A 20,655-nucleotide genomic window follows, 5' to 3' on the forward strand; every position below is an offset into this window, starting at 1 on the left:
TGCGCGCTCGTTTTACAGCATCGTTTCATATTTAATGAAGGCAATATTTAAATGTCTCCAAAATGAACATCTCCTTGTTGAACAACACAGTCCTGCAGAGGTTTAGTCACTTACTTTGATCTCAGATATGCTGAGACGTGACACAGTAGAGAGAGCTGCTCTCTCTTACTCTCCCCAAAATAAGGACTGATATTCTTCGGCTCTTTTGTCTCTTAGGACTATGAGACAGACAGTCGTGATTTACTCCAAGTAGCAGTGTGACTGAGTGTGTCTGTTCAATGATTCAGAGGGATGAGTTCATCTGCAGCCTTTGAGTGTGTGTCTCTCTATGTGTATGTTATTTTTTTATCAATGGAAAATAGTAAGTGTAAGTGGGTTTTTTTTTCCTTTCTTGTAGTTTGTCAAGTTTTTCTTCCCATAGGATGAAGCTTCTTAGACAAATTAATATTCACAAAATAATCTGTGGCAGCCTTGGACGTTTCTATTTGCGGTTTTAACAAAGCAGGGTTATTAATACAAAGGCTAACCGACCATCGTGTGATAACGAGGCCTTATATTGAATTGTCCTCAAATACTTTCCAACTTGTTAAATCATTTGATTGATTGATTGATTCAAATGCAGATTTAAAAAATACTCGTGTTCGCTTGTTTTCGCGTCAGGGCACACAAACGAAGTCGTGGGAGGTTTGTGTTGCACAAAAATGATTCAATAGCTGCACGTAACGTGATGGTCTTAAAAGGGCACATTTCTCTTATGCTGCAACGCTGTAGGGACTCGGTGTGAATGGAGGGAGTGTGAAAGAAAGACGAAAGGAGGAGTGGGACCTCTCCATCACTCCGGCTGTGACCTTCCAAGAGTCACGCTCTTATAGAGTACAGAACTAATGCCTCAATATATTATCTGAATATGCTGCATTATCATTATGCCTCTCTCTCAGAATCACACTCAAAGTCTCGCATATACACACTCAAAAACAGAACACGGAGACATGCAGAGATGCTCTGGTGTTTGTCTGTACAACTTTTGGTGTGTGCGTGCACGCTGCAGGTCAGAGAAATAGAAACTGAGAGGAAGAAAGAATGAGAGAGTATGACACAAAAGAGTTTGTCCTTATGAGTAACTGTTCTCTCTCCCTCTCTCTGTGCTCTGTATTGTGTGTAAAGAGGTTTGGAGGAGATAACACAGAGACTTCCTGGACAAGAGCAAGGTCAACACATGCACGCCGTCGCTGACACTTACTAATACATGCGCACAGTGCTGGCAATCTGGTACACAGTAGCAAGTGAGAAGAGACGAGGGACTGCTGGAGACGGGGGAGATAAGGAGGAAATGTCACACCATTATTTTGTATGAGAAATGGCCAAAGATGTGAACAGTCAGAGTTTCGTCTAATCCTGCCAAACACTGAGCGTCAATGAGTGTACTGCCCATTATCATTCATATGATACCACAGTTCAGTGCATGTGATCTGAGTTAGTTTTGGACATTAGTGGCTTTAAACTATACCATAGTTGGGTTTTTTTTTTCTTTACTGTTGAAGTATTCTGGGGTTTGTGTGATTGATGATCCTGAGGTAATAGCACTGGTCTGAGGTAGATTGAGGTCCTTGACTTGAAGATGTACTGTAGACTGCAAAGTGAGTGTGTATGTGTGTCTGCAGGGCAGGATCGCAGCGAGACAGCTCTCATCAGGCGTTTTAAGGGCGATGGCGTCCGCTACAAGGCCAAGCTCATTGGCCTGGACGAGGTTACCGCCGCCCGTGGAGACAAACTCTGCCAGGACTCGATGATGAAGCTCAAGGTAAGAAGAGTATTTCTCCTCCTCTTGATCTGTCTCAAATTACAAATTAATTGTACCATTTTAAACTCGCTGTTAAAACAAACTTTCCACGGTAGTTGCGAGCAATTAAAAAAAACCAGAGGACGTCAACACCCAGAATTAATGTTATATTACAGCCTGCAGCTGCATGAAGTTCTGTGACCCACAAAAGACATCAGTTGCCAGCTTCATGCATATTCTGAAGTTCAACATTTAAATATGCATGTTTTGTTCATCATAGCATTACTGCGCTTTTGACGGTGTGCGCATGCATATAGAGTTTGTTGCCGTCTTTCTATGCAAATTGCTATAAGCGAGAAGTTGAATAGGAAGGATAGAAAATGGGGTTGTTATAATTTATAGGGATGACGATGATCAGTGCAAGAGGAAGTAAAGGAGGTTAGCCATATGGATGAGAAGGGGATTGGGATGAATGTCTCATTTGCAAGGACAGAAACAATTAGAGGGAGGGGTAGACAGATGGGGCAGTTAGCAGCGAGGAGATGGCATATAGGAGGGGAATCATTTGGATGATAGGTGAAAGAGAGACATGAGTGAGGATGAAGATGAAGAAAAATAGGCCATTTTCTATTCAGGCCTAATGAACGACCTTGTTTTCTGAAATAATTGATTGCAGAATTATGAAAAACAGGCTTTGAAATTCTGTTACATAAAAAATGTTGAAATTTTTCCCCAAGAAGTCGCATCTTTAAACAAAACCTAGATTTTGCATCTTGTCTCTACAAATGTATGCTGAAAGAGTTTGAAAACGCTGTCGGAGTGAAGAGTGCCTCATTCATTATTAATTTCCCTTTAAATCATATTGCAGGAGATATTTGAATTGAGAAAATTACATTTACGCTTTGTTTATGTGTAGTGAAAACTCTATCCAGCGGAGACCCGTAAGGGTGAGAAGAGGACCGACAGCTCATTGATCAAACAGCTTCCCTCCTCCTCATTTATTCAGACAGAAAATCCATCAACTCCTTTTCTCTGATCTCTCCACCTTTTCTTTCATACTGCTCCTCCCTTTTCTATCCGGAATCTGTTGTTTTTGTGATCCTGCTTCTCTCCTGTCTTCTTTTTGTGACTCGCCTATGCAAATGGTGACGAGGTGAAAATGGAGAGAAACTTAAACCTTTACATATACTTACAGCTATAAATAATCAGTATGTCGTTTGACTGTATGCTGAGTGCATCGTAGCAGTTGTACTGTGTTAAAAGCACGTTCCCAAAGCTTTTAAACAAGTTATATAAATTAAGTTGTTCCATTCAGCAGCAAGCTATTTTTAAGCAAAGCAACTTTTTATTATTAAATAAAAACTATCATAACATTTCTGACATTCTCAATAAACTAGTAATTGATATCGATCTCCTTTCACATCATCCCTAGTCGTTTTGTAGAAAGAATGCATGGTGCCCTGGTACACAATATAGTAAAGTGTTGTTTGTTGGATGAGAATAAATGAGAAACCTGCCACAAATAATTTAAAGATTATAAATTGATGCCAGTATATGAAACTCATTGCTGATTTTTCAAACACATAGTTATTACCTTTATTGACAGTTGTTGGCAACTGCATGTACATTTCTATACTGCTTCTGACATGGTTGTATGGATTGTGTTTCTGTGTGTGTGCATCCTCAGGGAATAGCTGCAGCAGCACGGTCTAAAGGAGAACACAAACAGAAGGTGTTCCTGACTGTTTCCTTTGGAGGGATCAAAATCTTTGATGAGAAGTCAGGGGTAAGTTCTGAAGCAAATTTGATTCTCTTTACTTGTGGGTCTGTGTTTGTGTGTGTGTTTGTGTGTCCGTACACTTGTGTTTCATCTATTAATGAGGCATCTCCATAAGAGGGAGGGGCCCCTGGGGAAATCAGGAGGCCCTAATTGAAACCCTGAGAACAAGGCCTCAGTAGATGAGAGAACATGGCCGTCCCATTGTCTTCCTGTGTGCAAACAGCAACTACACTGGTTTTATATTATGCCCCAGGATTAGGCATTTTCCATCTTACATGGCTTCTTCTTTGGTTAACCGATATGATCTGTCCAGACTTCATCGACTGTTTTCAGTCAATCCCCTGGTTCAGTTTTTAGCTCTGTTTACTGTCTGTTAACTGACCCTGACTCTCCCTCTATCACTTAATTTGCTAGGCGTTTTTCCAAGTGGCTGATAAGATCTAAGACTTACTTAAATCCATGCAAAAAAGCAATAAAACAAGAAGTGTAATATTGAATTTACTGGCAAGTACCCACAACCCGTAGATATATTTGAAGCAGACGCAAGTAGAGAAGAAGATTAATGTAGTTATAGAAAGGCCAGTGTGTAGGATTTAGTGGCTTCTAGTGGAGGTTTGCATTGGAACAAATTTAATGGACCTTCCTTCCTCTTGCTTCCCAGCTCAAATCTACTACTCCTACTGTAGAAACAAGGCCGTTGCACATAACGGATTCCTTGGAAGTGCATACAAAAACATAGTTGCAGGTTATTATAATTATGACTACCATATTCCATCTATGGTAATAGGTAATGCCTATAACCTACACAGGGTTCTTTAAATGCCATTGCAGAGTAAATATGATTGTAAATCAGGGAAAATGACCAGGCTTGTTTAGGATTATTTGATTGGTGTTATTTAGGCTCAAACCTGTGGTACCTGTCATTGTATCCTTAATCAAGAACTATAATATCTACCTTTCCAAGAATATGGGTCCTCTGGTGACTAAAGTGGCCTTTTCCCCCTGTTTTCTGTGTCTAATAATGTAGAATTACTTCCCTGTTAACTCTTTACCCCTTGAAAGCCTACTAGGAGTAACCCTTAAAGAAGTTTCTCTCATATTGCATCAGAAGTTAATGAGGGTGGTGTCTGCCCTTGGAAAAACAGGGAAAATATTGCAGTGGTTGTCAAACCAAATCCTTTTTGATATTTGTTTATGTTTTCGTTAGGGGTCCAGAGGAAGTCATCAAATATTGCCTTTATGTGGGAAAAGAGTTAAATTCTATAAGCGTGTAAAAATCTGTCCCAACGAATTAATGTTGTTATTTTGAGGTGTTTGGCTGAGTTGTGCTGCAGCAATTCTTTCCATATGTTTGTTTTTATATTCATCTTGGCAGCTCCAGAAAACCAGGCTTATTTTTTAAACATAATACAGCAACTGTTTTTTGATGTGTACATATGCAGCGTGAGCTGTCTGTTTCACTGTCTGGCTCTGAGTGTGTCTGATTGTGAATGTAGACTGGTTTAGATAGAATATAAAGCTCGCCGCTCCATACCGAGCTTTAGTGGGTGACACGGTAAGCCTAAGATTTACACTTTGTCGGGAGCCGGAATGAGCTGACACTGTATGTGTGTGTACCCAGCAGTGATTCAAAAGTACCTTGTATTAGACAGGCAAGACTCAGTAAACAACGACCACCCACGTGGCAGCCATGTTGAATACAAGCACATTCAATCCTTTGTACCTCTTCTTATAACACTCATAATCCTTATCGTATTTCTCTTCTTGATGGCTCAAAATTTAGACACTGAAGAATAACAAGAGCTAAATAGAAAAGTGAGTGATAGATGCAGAAGTAGAGAGCTAGAGTTGGGAGGAGAAGAAGCAAGAAAAGTCCAAGGGGAAGGAGGAGGGGAAAAAAGGATGTGAAAAAGATAAATAGAGGAAGCGCGTGATTGAGGAGCAGAAGCAGACTGAAACAGAGTTAGAGGGATAGGTGGAGAATCAGTAAGCATATGTCAAAGTAAAGCTTTCTACAGGGAGACCTTGTCCTCTGTCTCTGCACATTAATATTAACTATAGAGATATGCTGTCCTTACTATCAGCCCTTCAACCACTCCTAATGGCAAAGGAGGGAGGGAGAGAGGGAGACGGGAAGAAAGAGAGAATGACTCTGCTGAGGTTCAGGGATCTTGACAGTCTCATTCCCCTCCTGTGCATCAGTCAGCCAGATGGGCGGATGGATGTATGGGTGAACGAATGGATGGATGGCCTCTCTCTTGGAGTAGGGAAGGTCGTGCAGGATGGAGGGAGGTGGTGCTTGAGATGGAGGAGAATAAGAGGGGAGACATTAATCTAACAGAGGGCAGGCCAGCATGCCTCTCTTCCTGTCAGCCTCTCTCTTAAAACACACACATGTGCATATACATAGAGACACTTGTGCATTACTACCCTCTTCAACCCCTTTGGCCAAGTCTCAGAAAGGAGACAATACCAAGGCAGATGAAAAACTAGCATGAGTGAATTGCTGAAATGGTTAGTTTGCTCGCTGCTCCTCAGAGAGTGAAATCAGAAAGATCAACTTTTCTGCCAGTAGAAAAGACTACAAACAACTGGCGTCCAGACAATTCAATAAATTTCATTTGGGTCTTATCAGATATATTGTCACTGAATGGACCTACCCAATTTATAGTATTATTTGGTCTGTGGGGCTAGAGGAATGAAAGGGGCTGAAATTAGAGAAGGCCATAGGATGAGCCTTGGGGGGGTGGCTGTGAATTAAGCAGTGCTTGTTTTCAATGAACAAGTTTCATCATTAATCGTTTTACACTAAGGATGAGAAAAGGTGGTGTGGAATACACCAGGCACAGACACACGCACACACAGGTAGGTACAGCCAACTTCCACATTTATTCAAGTGTTGTTGTTTTGACAGCTGACTCAGTCACACAGTCTGACAGCTCACGAGCCCAGCTGATCTCTCTTCTGGCCGCTCCTCCTCGTCTCACTATAAACACAGCGGAGGGAGACCATCATCAGTCCATAAACAACATCAGCTGTTCTTACCGGCCTCGCAGCGCCGCCCTGATGAGCCTTCCGCTCCACTCCTCCCCTGCAGCTGCGCCCGGGGCCACGCCTCCGCCACACACCCCCACCGCCCGTTCGAGGCCGGGGAGCCGTCCGGCCGAGCCAACTCCCCCCCCCCCCGCGAGCGAGAGAGGAAATCGGCCACTGCCATCTGCGCCCCCGGCCTATGGATCACCTTGAACTTAAAGGGCTGCAACGCCAGATACCACCGGGTGATCCGGGCGTTGGCATCCTTCATGCGGTGGAGCCACTGCAGCGGGGCGTGGTCCGAACAGAGGGTGAATGAGCGTCCCAGGAGGTAATAGCGCAGGGAGCCGACCGCCCACCGGATGGCCAGGCACTCCTTCTCCACGGTGCTGTACCGGCGCTCGCGCTCTGCTAGCTTCCGGCTGATGTATAGGACAGGGCGGTCGGCCCCCCTTACCTGCTGGGACAAAACGGCTCCCAGCCCTCTGTCCGAGGCGTCAGTCTGCAGAACAAAAGGGAGGGAAAAGTTAGGAGTGTGAAGCAGCGGCTCCCCACAGAGAGCCTTTTTCACCTGCACAAACGCCGCCTGGCACGGCCCCGTCCACTGGACCAGATCCGGGGCACCCTTTCGAGTGAGATCGGTCAGGGGGCTGGTTAGCTGCGCAAACCCCGGCACAAAGCGACGATAGTAACCCGCCAACCCCAAGAACCGTCTCACCTCCTTTTTCGTCCTGGGGCGCGGGCAGGATGCGATAGCCGCCGTCTTCTCCACCTGTGGACGCACCTGCCCGCCCCCCAGGTGGTACCCCAGATACTGCACCTCCCTCCGTCCAACCGCGCACTTCTTCGGATTGGCCGTGAGCCCCGCCCCCCTCAAGGACTCCAGGACCGCGGCCACCCGCAGCACATGCTCCGCCCAGGTGTCGCTGTGGATGATCACGTCATCCAGGTAGGCGGCAGCATACGCTGCGTGCGGACGCAGTACCCGGTCCATGAGACGCTGGAAAGTGGCCGGGGCCCCGAACAGGCCAAACGGAAGTGTCACGAACTGGTACAAACCGTACGGAGTGGAGAAGGCCGTTTTCTCCCTGGCCTCGGCAGACAAGGGAATCTGCCAATAGCCCTTGGTTAAGTCCAGTGTCGTGAAAAAGCGGGCCGTGCCTAACCGGTCCAGGAGCTCGTCGACCCGAGGCATGGGGTAGGCATCAAAGCGTGACACTTCGTTCACCCTGCGATAGTCGACACAGAACCGTATAGACCCATCCTTCTTCGCCACCAGAACGATGGGGCTACACCAGGCGCTGTGCGACTCTTCTATTACTCCCATCCTCAGCATTTCCGCCAATTCCCTCTGCACGATTTTTCGCTTGTGCTCCGGGAGCCTGTAGGGCCGTGAACGCACCGTCACGCCAGGCTGCGTCACGAAATGGTGCTCGATGAGGGACGTCCGGCCGGGCAGGGGGGAGAACACGTCCGCAAAACGCTGTTGCAACGCGACAACATCCGCTCTCTGGGCCTGTGTGAGATGGTCATCACAAGGGAGGGAGGCGGGAATGATAGAATTTGGCACCTCAGGCCCCAACTCATCTCTCTCCTTCACCAAGCTCACCAGAGAAGCGGTTTCAACCTCTCGCCACAGTTTGAGGAGATTGAGGTGATAAATCTGCGTGGCTCCTCCCCTGTCCGACCGAGCGACCTCATAGTCCACGTCCCCGACTCGCCGTGTGACCACAAAGGGTCCTTGCCACTTGGCGAGCAACTTCGAGCTGGAAGTAGGGAGTAACACAAGCACTTTATCTCCCGGTGAAAATTGCCTGAGCCTAGCCCCTCTGTCATACAGGCGTTGCTGACGCTGCTGAGCCTGGAGCAAATTCTCCCGTGACAACCTCCCCAAAGTGTGGAGTTTTGCTCTCAGGTCCAACACGTACTGAATCTCATTTTTGGCGGGGCTCGGACCGTCCTCCCAGCTTTCTTTAATCAGGTCGAGCACCCCACGTGGCCTCCTGCCGAACAGCAGTTCAAAGGGAGAAAATCCCGTGGAGGCCTGGGGCACCTCCCGCACTGCGAATAACAGAGGGTCTAGCCAGTGATCCCAATTGCGTTCATCCTCGTTAATGAACTTCCGAATCATGGACTTTAAAGTCTTATTCAGCCGCTCCACCAGCCCGTCAGTCTGAGGGTGGTAGACGCTGGTCCGAATAGATTTAATGCCCAGTAATTCGTACAGTTCCCGCAGTGTACGAGACATAAACGACGTGCCCTGGTCAGTCAGTATCTCTTTCGGGATTCCGACTCGGGAGATGACCTGAAACAGTGCCTGCGCCACACTCTTTGCAGAGATGGTGCGCAGCGGAACTGCTTCCGGGTACCGCGTTGCGTAATCCACCAGGACTAACACAAAGCGGTAGCCGCGTGCACTCCGGTGAAACGGCCCGATGAGGTCCATGCCGATGCGCTCAAACGGGACCTCAATGAGGGGGAGAGGGCGCAGCGGCGCCTTCGGTATGGCCGGCTGGTTAACAAGTTGGCAGTCCGGGCAGGACGCGCACCAGCGGCGCACATCCGCTCGGATGCCCGGCCAATAAAATCGGGCCGTTATTCGCTCCAGAGTTTTCTCATAGCCCATATGCCCTGCCATGGGGTTATAGTGGGCCGCCTGGAAAAGCGTTTCCCGGCGGCCCTGCGGCACCAACAACTGGGTGTGTGTTTCCTCTGTCTGAGTGTCACGACTCACTCGATATAATCGGTCGTTTAATAAGACGAAACGCGGGTAGGTCTGCGCGGCCTCAGGGCGCACCACGTGACCATCAATAGCCATCACTTGGTCAAAGGCTGAGCGTAGGGTGCCGTCACGAGACTGCTCCAGTGGGAAATCACCCATGGGGGACACTTCCGGGGCTGGCGGGACGTCCCGTGAGGGACCCGCCGGCTCCTCCCCCCCGGAGTCAGTGTCGGACGACCCCGCGTCACCGCTGAACGCCGCGCACACGCTACACCCCGCTTCCGGTCGTGATCGCACCCCCGCGTACTGTCCCAGTAGCTGATGAAACCCCGGCCAATTGGTACCCAGAATCAGGGGGTGCGACAGGCGCGGGCTAACCGCCGCCGTTACTCTATGCGTTTTGCCCTTATACTTTAATAACAGCGGCACTATGGGATACCTGTGAACGTCACCATGCACACACCTCACCTCCACCCATTCTGCCTCCAGCAATGCCCCGGGGCGAACCAAGCTTTGGTGTACGAGGGTCTGCGTGCAGCCCGTGTCCACCAACGCCTGGCGTATACCCCCTCGAGTCCTTACCGGAATACTGTATGTCCCTCCTGGACCGGGGGAGGGTGCTGGGGCGCCAGCAACACGAAACACCTGCCCCACTTCCATAAGCGGACAATCCCTCCTCAGGTGCCCCGGCTGCCCGCACTTCCAACACTCCGGCCCCGGCGTCTGTGCTGCTCTCCGTGGCTCGGGGGCGGCTCCACTTGGCTCGGCTGCCCTGGACGGCACCAACGCCGCGAAAGGGTTAGTGGGGCTCAGCGCCGGCAGCCGCTCTGCCGGCACCGGGGCCTGTTTGTTCGGCCTCCGTCCGGCGTCCCCGGGTTCCCCTGCTCCAGCGGCAAGGTGGTCCTCCGCCAGCGTCACCGCTACCTCCAAGCTTGCGGGCCGGTGGCACCGGACCCATCTCGCCGTCTCCGCTGGCAATCCCTCCGTGAACTGCTCCAGCACCACCTTGTCCACCAGCTTCGTCTCCCCCTCCGATGTTCCCGGTTGCAGCCAGCGTACCGCCGCGTCGCGCAGCTGCCGGGCCCAGGCGAATGGTCGGTCCGTTGTAGCCAGCCGACAGGCCCGGAACCGCCGGCGGTGGTCTTCGGCGGTGAGCCCTAGCCTGTCCACCACCGCCCGGCTCACGTCCGCGAAGCTGCTCCTCGACGCCGGAGGCAGACTCAGGGCCGCTGTTTGTGCCTCCCCGGACAGCAGGGGGAGCAGCCGCGGAGCCCACTCCTCCCGCGGCCATTGGCAAGCCTCCGCCGTGGCACGGAAGGTCTCCAAAAAAACCTGTGGGTCGTCCCCGTCCCCCATCCGGGGCACCGCCACCGACAGTGGCGAGGGCTTCGGCGTGGCAGCGGCCCCGACCAGCCGCTCCAGAACTTGCGTCTGCCGGTCCGTCTGCTCCCGCAGCGCGGCCAGGTGGGCACGCTGGTCGGCCGCCTGATCCCGGCTCATCGTCGCCATCTCCGCCAGCATCTGCGCCAAGAATTGCAGAGGCTGGGCGGGTGGCGCGGCCTGTGGGTCGGACATTTCCCCACCGGCACTTTCCTGGGTTTCGGCACCACTTGTGGAATACACCAGGCACAGACACACGCACACACAGGTAGGTACAGCCAACTTCCACATTTATTCAAGTGTTGTTGTTTTGACAGCTGACTCAGTCACACAGTCTGACAGCTCACGAGCCCAGCTGATCTCTCTTCTGGCCGCTCCTCCTCGTCTCACTATAAACACAGCGGAGGGAGACCATCATCAGTCCATAAACAACATCAGCTGTTCTTACCGGCCTCGCAGCGCCGCCCTGATGAGCCTTCCGCTCCACTCCTCCCCTGCAGCTGCGCCCGGGGCCACGCCTCCGCCACAGGTGGCAAACAGGGGATACAGGAATGTGATTTTTGACATCAAAATTTGTATTAAATCCCAACTATCTATGAACATGTGCTGACTGATGTGTGACAAATTCTTTTTAGGTTTTAATACGAAAATAGACCTATAGCCTTGTAATGTTACCAAACTTAAGCTGGTATTCGATCATTTTTAAGCATGCGGTAAGAAAACTGCTCCACTGGCAAAACACCAGGAAGGTTGTGAGCACCAATTGGAATTCGAACTTGGCCCATTTTACATTGGAAGGCAGAGGGTTAGATCAAGTTTTAGGTCAGACTGTGCCTAAGAAATCAAACAGATCTGTTGCTCTGATGTTTATCACGAACATCTTTAAACATGGTATGCAACCATCTTTCCCCACTGTTGCCTTAAAACCTTGTCAGTGTGGTTAAAGAGCGAACAGGTCTGATAAAGCAATTTCTGTGTCCCTGAACTCTATTTTCCAACAGCTCTGGCATCTGTTTGTCAAACACAACTCAGCCTTTTCACATCCAGACTCTTTCACGTGGAAGTTGAACATTGTCTGCGTAAATGGTCCTTGACTTCTTGTTGGAGAGAAGCCAGGTGGTCACAACGTAACTACAAACTAATTCACCATTAAGAATGAGGCCAAACAAGAGTGCATGTTATCCTCACTCATGCATTCGTTGTACACAAATGCAAAGTTAGCAGGAGACTCAGCAGGAGCCACAATGGAAAATAAGCCGGGTTGAAAATAAACTGGACTCGTGCTCTAAGCTGTCATTGATATGCCACCAGCTATATCACGTATCCACCATCCTTCTGTACTGATTTGTCTTTGTGTTTGGCACAAATACCCTACATTTGTGCTAAACATATACTACATTTACATAATAATATATTCTACGAGTGGGCTCCTATTTATAAATGTCACAATGAATCTATTCAAAGCAAGCATTCAGACAGAAAATCACATTTGTTATATCATCATCATCCCTCTTTTCCTTCTACAATTAAAATTTAAATACATTTATTTTATGTTTGATGTTCAGATGCTTTTCCAAAACTTTAAAGAATCACTGCAGATGTGCTTTTTAAATCAATTTAATGTTTAATATGAAGTTCCCATAATAAATGTAGCTGATTAAAAACAAATATTTAAAAGAAATATAAACCACCAGTGATAATCAAAATTTCTGAAATTCCAAGTATGCAATTATTTTTCATCTGATGGAAACTCTTTTTATTTAAAACAGTGGACTCTCTTGATCTACAGTGTAGAGGTGGGCACAGGACGCTGCTTTTTATTTTTTAATCAAATGCAAAAAATAGAAAAAGACATGTAGGTTTATGCTTTAATCTTAAAAAGTACTTTAGGAAAAGATTAGAAAAAAGGGAAATCCTTACACACATTAAGGATTATATGTGATCTGATTGACACTGGCCAGGGGTGGGTACACATCACAAATCACACACCAGTGTTAATTCATAGCTTGCCTGATTTTAGCATATTAGAGGGGTTATGTCTGTCAGAGCATATCTTAACCTAATTAGTTTTACTTTTATGCCCAGCTTGGCCACAGTAGTTCAAAATCTGTTTCATAAAATATGGTTATAGTCACATCTTTAGTGCCTTTAGTTGAGGAAAAAAACACCTCAGTATTGTGTCCTTTTAATTTCACTTACATGATCCATTATTTTCAGCCAATGCATGATGAACTGTGCGTATATAGTATTAAAATTAGTATCATGCTTCTTTCTTTGATTCTATATTCATACAGTTTTCTGATGTAGTGACCTTAAACCAGTGATTGCGAATGAAAGTTTGCTACACCCTGTGCTCTGGTTTATTAATATTAGCCGCCAGCACTTTTTAAACACACCTACAGAGAGGCCACAAGTGCTCTGATCATTTCAATCTCCTGCTGTAGCTTCAGCCTTTATTCTATTATGAACAGAGTAGTGCAGGTGCATGGCTACGGCCAGATAACATGGCGCCAGATCTTCAGAATGTACTTGAATTTACAAAATAATACATAAATAAAAGTTACACGATTTATATGCATTCAATTTATTTACTTGTCCAACTTGGTGGTTGTGGAATAGCTGAAGTCTATCCCAAGCTGTTACAGGGTGAGATGTAGAACTCCTGTCCATCACAGGGCTAGCATAGAGAGACAGACAATCACTCACACGCAAAGATCCACACACAAGACTAACCAGTTAACCCAGCATGCATGCTTCTCAGACCATGCTAACCTAAGTCAGCTCACCGTGATTAATGTCTAACAAAGGAAAAATAATGGCCTTTCTCAAAAAATACGCTCAAAAAGTAAAAAGTGTGCTACTTTATTCTATATAGACAAGCTAAACTCCTAAACTTCTGGTCTCAGATTTGCTTAAAAACCTTTCATCTAATTAGAAATCCCAGTCTTCAATTAATTCAATACAAAATATTACATAGAGTGCACTATACAGGTCATCGGATGTTCAAGATGGGCTTTACGTCTACCAACAACTGCTCACACTGCCAAACCAATTCACCGGACAATTATATCCACGCTCTTTGGTTCTGTCCACCAGTTCAGAAGTTTTTGCGCGAGATATGTGAAGACTTATCGAAGTGTCTGAAATGTAACATTCCAACTTCCCCCTTAGTGTGTTTGTTGGGCAGCTTAGATAATGTCACTTCAGAAAAGAATATCGCCCATATGGTTTTCACTGCCCTATGCATAGCCAAGAAAACAGTCCTCATGAACTGGAAAAATAAAAATAATCTTAATTCTAACCAATATAGAAATTATCTATTAGATTACATTAGTCTTGATACAGCCTCTGCCACCACATCAGATCAATTGCTCTGGGCTCCTTTGATCAGCTCCATCACCTAGTGGGGGTGGGGGGTCATAGTTTGGTCCCGCCTTCACTGTTGTGATTGGTGTGGGGGTAGGGACAGGCTTAGGGCGTCGGGGGGTTCCCCGGAGGCATCTTCCTTGGGGGGCTCAACCCGGGGTAGCGGTCATGTCCGGTTAGGGGCTCTGTTGGCTCTCCGGTGACTGTTTCCTCACGGCTGCGTGCAGCGGGGCTAGGGGAGGGTCTGTGCTGACAGACGTGGGTTACTGACCTGGTAGCCTGGCTGCCCCTGGGTGGGTCCGGGATGGGCGTGAGGTTCTGGGGGCGCTCCGTCTCTGGGCTGGGACCCGGACCGGGCCTCGGGGGCTTGGGTCCTGGTTGGTGTGTTGCCGGGGTTGTGTGCGGGTGGGTGCATGGGGGCCCAGCCCTGGAGCAGGGTGCCGCCGGTGCGTCGAGCCACCTGGGGGGCTCTTCAACTGGTGGGGGAGATTGTCACATCTTGCAGGAGCTTTCCTCTCCTCAGGAGCTCCCTCTGCAGGAGGGGGAGATACAGGAGAGGTGGAGGAAGATCTCAGCCTGGGTGTTTATTGTCTTATGTAGTCTGGAAGATGAGTGGATGGTGGGGTGGGTGCAGTTTTCTCTGTGGTGGGGTTGGGTGGACTGTCCCGGGCTTTGTGGGGCGGGGCGGCGCTGCTGCACTGGGCCCGGTCTGGATGGGCCTGGGCCCCCTTTCCCTGGCGGGTCGCGGAGTATGGGGGTGCCTACTGGGGTCAGCGGGGGAGCTGGCCCCAGGGAGGGGTCACTTGCCCCTCCCTTCCTTCCCTCCCCATCTCCAGCTGCCTCCCTCTTCCCGCTCCACCACAACCACCCACACATGCAGGGCCTTGGAGTAGGGGTATGTCACCAGGGTGCAGAGGAGGCTACCCCCCCCCCCCCCCCCCCCCCTGTCCCCTTCTGGCTGCCTCTGCCTCAATTTTATCCCACAACTTAGACATTCACATTACTCACACTCTCATTACACATACATATAGGATCTTGGGGGTGGGCACGATACACGGAGTCCAAAGTACCATCAGGGTGTACACCTCACCCCTGGCATCGTTGCCCACCTCTCAATTTTAAATACACGTAGACATTGAGGGCTAGCAGGAGGGACCATGCGCTTACCTGCTGCTCTCTGGCAGGTAGCTCCATGCCCTCCTGGGTTTTAAATGCACCTTAGAACACACATGCATCAACATTACAATGAGCGGGTGGAGGGAGGTTCGGAGTCTTCTCTCACCCCCGTTCTCTGCGACCTGCTGGAGCAGGGGGGCTAGGACTAGGAGGAGGAGTTGGCCGTCCGACTGCGGTCTGGAGTGTGGAGCCTTCCTGCTGCTGCGGAGTCGGAAACACCACCTGGGTCTGGGTGCAGTTCCCCCCTCCAGGGGCGGGGGCACCTAGACCCGGTTTGTAGAGTACGCTTGGGGAGTGTGATCGTGTGTACAACGTCTCTTTATGTCTGTCTCCACGTTGGTTGAGTGTGGAGTAAGTGCATATGAGAGCATGAGGGTGGGAATGGATGTTTGTATCTGTGTGTGCCTGTATGTCTGTGTCTATATGTCAGGTTGGGTGTCAGGCGCCACCTCTCTGGGGACATCTCAGGCCCTCCAAGGTTTGGAGGCCTATCTCCCCCTACCACCACTTCCCCTGCCAGTGGCGGACCCCCTCAGACATCGGTGCGTTGGTGGTTCTTTGTGGGCGTCCAGGTACACACCGGCTCACTCCTTGGCGGCCGCTTATCGGGGCCTGGAGCCTGGGGCTCGCTCGGGCCACTTCGGAGGTGGCTTCTGCTCCGCGGCTGCTGAGTGAGCCCTCATCTGGGACTCTCCTCAGCTCTTTCCGGGACAGTGGCGCAGCTGCCCCTCTGTTGGTCTTCCTTGGTCTCTTGTGTTCTGGGGGCCTCTGGATGTCTGGAGTTTTGATCTCCTCCACACCTGCTTCACGCCCTGGAGGACGGGGCTGTGGCCCCCCCACACCCTCTAGCAGATTATTACATGAAGGAACCTTTTAAAAAAACAAAAAACAAGCGCGTCCATGCTCACAGGTGTACACACGGGTGATCACACCCACAAACTACACCCTTTTTGGCTCCTACCTCAAAGCACACTGTGTTCTGTTGATCTTATGTGCTGCACAATAATGTTTAACATTTAGTATTTACTGTCATATTCCCATATATCATTGTGATGTTGTTTATTCTATTACTCTTGTTCTCTTCTGCTTGCTTTCTTTTTTCTTTCTCAGCAGGTGATCCAGGTGATTGATATATGCATTTTTTTTTCTCTGCCCGTTCTGTTGGTTTTTGTCTTTTGCCCTTCTCCCCCGTCCCTCTTCTCAGCTGTTTCTCTTTCCCTCTTTCTTTCTCCCCTTCTTTCCCCCAGTCAAGTCTGTCCCGTATTCATTAAGTGAAAATAAAATAAACAATAAAAGGTGAATCAAATGGACCATTACGGCAAGGCTGGGATGGTCAGTTTGGTAAAGTAAATCCGTTGGGCATCTTTCTTTGCCTTTAGACAACAATTCTGATGGCAAAAGAGCCAAACGGGACAGGCCAAAAAAAAAAAAAAAAAAAAGACAAGCTAATGGAGTTATTTCCATGTTTAATTCAGTTCAAATATTGTTTCACACACGTATATTACAGAATAAAAGCAAGAAATAAAGAAACCTGGGTTAAATAACCAGACCTGATTTGAATCTGATAAAAAAAAGCTAATTAAATCTTTAAGTTTAACTGCTAATCTCCCATCATGTTGTTCCTACTGGCTTAAGGCTGGATGGCCTCCACAGGCCCTTTGATGATGTCTCCCCTCCAGGAGAGAGAGATGTGACGATCGGAGATATTAGAGAGACAGTATCCTGCTGTTTCCCCTCTTCACTCCCAGAATAACAAGGAATATCTTGGTTCAGTGGCCAGCAACTGCTGAAGGGCATGCTGTCCACAGTCCCTCAGAGACACCGACGCTTTGTGTGAAAGATTGTGAGACTGGTACAGCATATCAACAGCGAGAAAAGCAGACCTCAGACCCAGTGTCAACTCTTTGAATCCACCTGTTTTTACGCAGTGTTTGAGCATCTATATCCAACTAAAGCAGGCCATGTTCAAAACATTAGATGACATCAGCCAGTATATAAGCTGATAAATGAAAATGAAAAATTAAAGAAATGGGAGAAACACACGTTATGTAATTTATCCACCAGAGGACAGTTATGGCAACACACATCCAGCTTATCCATGCAGAGTCAGGCAGATTGGACAAAGTAATCCACGACTACCTGTGATAAGAAAACAATGCTTTTAAGCAGCATTGTCACATTGTTTTTTCTACCCTTTTCTCTAGCATGACACTACAAAAACATTCAAACCACCATAAAAATGCTAGTAACAGTCTTGTTGGCATAAATGTCTCATGAAGTGAAATCAAGTGTTGAATATTTCCATCATTAGTTTTGGAGCTTCAGTGGTGTTTTGACAAAATTTGAAATTATATGTGTAAAGTTCAATTTGTCATTTCCTTCCACGACCAGCATCTTAACTTGTTTTACCTTTGTGAGTAGAGTTTTGATTTTATTTTTCTACTCTAATTAGAGTTTGGCAGATATGTCAGATAGAACCGAGGTCCGCTACTTTATCATAACTTATTGAATCTTCCCATCCGTCCATTTGGACGGTGGGAGGAAGCCGTCTTCCCATTGCACTAAATTTTCTTCTGAAAGGTGGCACTTTCACCTTTGTACTTGTCTTAGATGTCAAGCACACAGAGAACCTAAAACCAGAAAGGGAGGTCAGTAATATGTTTTTAATGCTAAAAAAGTGACGTTAACTAGACCAAAGCTTCTGTGAACGTTTTCAGCTTTTTATTAAAAAAGCTGGTATTGATTATATGTATTTTTCTACTGTCTAAGCTCTACTTGCTACCAAGACAAAGTGAAGCAATTGAATTTATGCAGTCATTTAATTCTCTGCTCTCTTTGAATCAGAGTCCCTCTTTGTCACCGCACCACCCACCCAGAGATAATTCAATAACCTCTGCAAATGAGCTGTGTGTGTGTGTGTGTGTGTGTGTGTGTGTGTGTGTGTGTGTGTGTGTGTGTGTGTGTGTGTGTGTGTACATCCTTAGCTGCCAATTTCAGGTCAATCAGAGGTGATAATAACAATCATTACTCCAATTATTAAATTTAGAAGACATGACTCACAGAATGATTATCTGTTTCTGCTGAGGTGGTTGGTGTCTCTCTGTGTGTGTTTGTGTGTCATAGGTCCCGTGTTATACTAGTGTCACTCTACTCTGCCATGTCGCACTTCTGGAGTAGCTTCAGAGAGAGCAGATGTGTGTGTTTAGCCTCTGATGTATAAGGCTCCAACCCCTAGCATGCACTCAAGGGCTACTGGGTTATTATGTTGACTCTGTGTCTCTGCTCCCAGCATGCATCTGGCATAGACAATAACAACAAAGCAGACATTTAGTGTGACTAACAGAGGGGCTATTGCATATTATGCTGTGAATTGTGAGCGTGTGTTTGTGTTTGTGCGTGTTGTGAGTGAGGGCACAGATGAAGTGATCAAGTCGACAGCTTGCCGAGCTGTGATTGTCACTGATCCCCCCCTCTGTCCTCGGGAAAAACAGTGCCATCTGCCACGGGGCACAGGCAATGCCAGCTTGGCACTCCCCACCCAGACTAAACTAGAGAGGGCAGGGGAGCTAGAAACAATTTAATGTAGGATACAAGGTCTCCGTGTGACTGTGTGTTTTTGTGAGTATATACTTAAGGGGGTTTACATGAGATGATTATGCTTCCCACATGGTTTGGAAGTATAGATGAGTGCATCCTAACTTTCAGTTACTGGTTTGGAGCAGACAGTTAAATTTTTAACAAAGAATAAATAAACTTGCTTTTTATAAAGACGTAGAGTCAGTTTGCTTCTTATGTGTTTTTAAAACATATATATATATATGTAAATACAGGGCTTTTTGTTTGCATCTTTACAATTTAAAGCTCATCTGTATCATTATGTCATTCCCTGCTACAGGTCCTCCAACACCACCATGCTGTCCATGAGATCTCTTACATTGCCAAGGACATCACGGACCACCGAGCCTTTGGCTATGTCTGCGGAAAAGAAGGGAACCACCGCTTTGTGGCTATCAAAACCGCGCAGTCGGTTAGTATTTATGTACATTCAGTCCAATAAGCGGAAAATGAACCCAAACCCCCACCTTTCACCTTCACCATTTTCTGAGCTCTTCCGACATTTACATTTGGAAATATCTAAACTAGTGCTGTCAGCGTTACTCTCGTTAAAATGACGTGAATGGGGCTGGACAGCGCTAACGCGTTAACGAGCTAACCGCGCTAATGCATTGATGCCTTGCAGCCCCACGCACGGGGCGATCAGCACTAACTCGCTAATAGAGATTTGCCGCGTTAATGCAGTTATGGCGTTAATGTCATTTTAATGAGATTAACGCTGACGGCACTAATCTAAACATAGTAAATAAGTGATGCTGGCCAGTGCTGATGTTACAGTCCTACTCCACTGTTATAGCTTGAAGTCTTTGGCGCTTCTGAACTGTTGGTCATGATTTAGATTTTCTAAAACTGAAAACAGAGCCCAGAGGATGTTCAGTATAGTTTCCTCTCACCCCGCATGAATAACAATATGGTATTTTATGGATTTTTCATCCAACGACACAAAAAGACGTTGTGTAGCCCAGCTCTCTTTGTGTTTAGGTTAATTTATGATTCATCAGGCTCTTTGCTCAGTAACATGAACCTCTTGACATTTAGATAAGGACCCTTGAATACCAGCTCATGTCGCTTTGTGCTGTTCATCAAACAAACTGTTTACCGAGTAGATCTGCAGCTTTAGGTTTTGTGTGTTCAGAACAGCGCAGCTTCGGTTCTGCGTCGGCATACTCTATATAATATTGAGTACTTCTTTCAGACCTTTTATGATTGTTGCTGCTGTTGTTGTATGCGCCTGGCTTGTTTCGTCTGGATTCAGCTGGCTCTCTCTGTAGCCATATTGATTTCCCATAGTGAGTCGATGAGGGTTTGAGTGTGTGTCACCAGCCCTAATGGCATATCCATCCTCCTAGGGCCATGAACCGTGGCTCTTTGACTGAGACAGATATGCGCCAGTCTGCACTCACAAATACAGCAGCCGCATTTCCATTAAAAAACAGTTGTTCAGAAAATGTTACCCTGCGTAACAGTGAAGCACAACGGTAAGTTCTCATCCGTCAGCTACGCTGCCTTTTGCCTGATGTGTGCCTGAGGAAAGGTCATAATTATGTTTTACTTCCATTTTCAGGATTTGAACCAGCCATCACTAACACTCAGACTATTAGTTGTGGAGCAGACAATAAGAGGGATGGAGGCACAGAGCTCATGGCCGAGGCTGTAATTGGAAAGTAACTGCTTTGATGTGAATTAACAAAGTGTCTCTGTTGTCATGAAGACTAAGACTTAAAGATGTTCCGAACAGGCCAATTTAAAGTAATTGGCTTACCACTCAAATCAAAGTCTCAGGACAAGAAAGACATGTTTTAT

General features: G+C 47.4%; 1 protein-coding gene across 4 annotated transcripts in view; it reads left to right on the plus strand.

The window, feature by feature from the left end:
* Nucleotides 1-20,655, plus strand: part of dab1a (DAB adaptor protein 1a) — an 81,982-nt gene that overhangs the window by 27,983 nt on the left and 33,344 nt on the right. For all 4 annotated transcript variants that reach the window (XM_085348749.1, XM_085348748.1, XM_085348750.1 and 1 more), the window contains exons 3-5: nt 1,662-1,801; nt 3,468-3,566; nt 19,133-19,264. In XM_085348749.1, coding sequence (XP_085204875.1) covers nt 1,662-1,801; nt 3,468-3,566; nt 19,133-19,264 — 371 coding nt within the window. The remainder of the gene's footprint in view (nt 1-1,661; nt 1,802-3,467; nt 3,567-19,132; nt 19,265-20,655) is intronic.

This window comes from Diplotaxodon limnothrissa, linkage group LG23 (assembly GCF_057381915.1).
Source record: "Diplotaxodon limnothrissa isolate DT_005_m linkage group LG23, D_limnothrissa_male_GT1.1, whole genome shotgun sequence".
In the NCBI taxonomy this organism is placed as follows: domain Eukaryota; kingdom Metazoa; phylum Chordata; class Actinopteri; order Cichliformes; family Cichlidae; genus Diplotaxodon; species Diplotaxodon limnothrissa.